We start from the raw sequence: 2,021 nt of genomic DNA, 5'->3' as shown, positions 1-2,021 counted from the left end.
TCTTAAACAATGGGGCTGAGTTTCAAGGGTTAATTGTGCAGCAAATTCTGCATGCCCGGCTCAGCCTATTGGTTTATCATCAGGGTCTCATTTGAAACATAAGATGGGGGGGGGGGGGGGGTGCAAAAAGTTTGATGCCTTACATAACTAGACATCAAGACTTGTCAAACAGCACGTTATATTTGGGGTTTCAGGTGAATCAGGAGGCAAAAAAAAAATCCGGTGCATTCAGAGGGTTCCGAAGTAATTCTAGACTTACTGGTTTTTATAAGGCAATTAATTTAGACCGGTTGGGTGTTAATTTAACAGTGTTGTGTAGTGTATGTGTGTGTAAATAAATGGTAGGCATTGCGTTCATTATCCTGACTCCTCTTCACACTCCAGTCAGTAGGTGGCGATAAAGCACCTTTACAGTTGGTTTGGAATAAAACAAGAAAAAGAAACTTTCGAGTTCAGAGGTCAGGAAGGGAAAATGGCTGCGTTGTGCAAGGCGGTGCCCGCTCATTTCGAGGCGGGCCGGTCGTCACTCCGTCCTTTTCTGTGGAATTTCAGGCGGCTCTGCAGTGGCGGTATCAGCGAAGAGCCCGGTCACGGACAGACAGCTGAGGCGGTCCAGTCCGAGGAGAGAAAACGCAGCGGGTTTGCGGCGGCATTCGAACTGCATCGAGACTTGCAGCAGAAACAGAAGCCCTCGGTCAAGACACGCGAGTCATTCGCGTCCCTCCTGCGGCGCTCACCGCTAGTGCAGATGGGACCCGCTAAGGATAAAATCGTGCTGGGGAAGATCTTTCACGTCGTCGAGGACGATTTGTATATCGACTTTGGGGGCAAGTTTCACTGCGTGTGTAAAAGACCAGCGGTAGAGCCGGAGAAGTACCACCGGGGCGTGCGAGTGCGGCTGCGGCTGCTCGACCTGGAGCTCACCTCCCGCTTCCTGGGCGCGCATACCGACACCACGCTGCTGGAGGCGGACGCCGTTCTGGTGGGACTGGTGGAGAGCGGCGACCCCAAGGCGAAGGAGCAGAGTTGACCTGGACGTTTACACGGAAATACTGGCAGGCTGGACTCGTGCAGTTTGGTGTCCGTTTATATTTAAGTCGGCCTTCATTAAGAAGGACATGACAGCGCGGTGTCCCGGCTGTCTGGACAAATGCCGGGGTCGAGGTAAATGACAGCGGTGGGCGCATCGCGTCGCCTTTCAGTTGCACAACTCGCAAAGTGTAAAGAATACCAATTAAAAAAAAGAAGACGTTTGCGTTGTTTTGCTAATTTGTGTGGTTATGTCTTTAAACGTTTGTATAGACTTGGGTGTCCAGTTATGTAGTAGAGAATTTTTCAACCTTTTACTTCAACGTAAATAGTCGTTTTGGTGGTGGAGTCAAAAAATCAACACCGATTTAAGCTCGTAGTGTGACTCGGTGATTTGAATACGGTGTCTCGGTGTGGAAACCAACGTGCAACGCGAACCTTCAAAAACATAACCGGGCCAGTGGCGGTTTGTCCATCTTCTGTACCTGCCCCCCCCCCCCCCCAAGGATCAGGATCAAGGCAGAGTCCATCAGTGGGCACCCTCTAGTGCACGTTTGGGCCAACTGGTCCCTTAAGGACATCACAGAGCGCCCAAACTTAACTACACCGCCACAGTCCAAGGTACAAATGACCTTTTATTTTTTGCAAAATGTCCTATACGGGCTTCTTCTTCCATAATCCAGAATACAATACTTTTGTTTGCTTTGTCCGCCTACGCTCCCTAATCTGACTCGCCTGAGTGAGGCGGAGGACTTCATTTAACCCGGACCCAGAGTAGGGGGGTGTTGGCTCTGTGGTGAGTAGGCACTTCCAGCTCGGGTGGAGTCTCCTTCCAAAAGCACCCACCAAGGACCTCACCCCCCTCCCATGTAGCCCTGTGGGTGTCCAAACAGGATCTACACCACAGGATTGCTGCCGCCGAATTGAAGCGCACGGCCCATGGGAGGTGGTCACCCCCTGTCCTTCCATTATATACTCTCATTAGGAAACGG

General features: G+C 51.1%; 1 protein-coding gene across 1 annotated transcript; it reads left to right on the top strand.

The window, feature by feature from the left end:
- Positions 1-435: 435 nt before the first annotated feature.
- Positions 436-1,253, top strand: mrps28 (mitochondrial ribosomal protein S28). Its single transcript, XM_028820250.2, has one exon. It carries the CDS (start codon positions 473-475, stop codon positions 1,028-1,030), a length of 558 nt encoding a protein of 185 aa, XP_028676083.1. The 5' UTR covers positions 436-472; the 3' UTR covers positions 1,031-1,253.
- Positions 1,254-2,021: the final 768 nt, after the last annotated feature.

This window comes from Erpetoichthys calabaricus, chromosome 15 (genome assembly GCF_900747795.2).
Source record: "Erpetoichthys calabaricus chromosome 15, fErpCal1.3, whole genome shotgun sequence".
Classification (NCBI taxonomy): domain Eukaryota; kingdom Metazoa; phylum Chordata; class Cladistia; order Polypteriformes; family Polypteridae; genus Erpetoichthys; species Erpetoichthys calabaricus.
Note: the sequence above shows the minus strand (reverse complement) of the source record. Positions and strands in the feature narration are given on the sequence as shown.

Excerpts from the sequence above, each read along its gene's own strand:
- mrps28 (XM_028820250.2), top strand. The coding sequence starts at position 473 with ATGGCTGCGTTGTGCAAGGCGGTGCCCGCTCATTTCGAGGCGGGCCGG.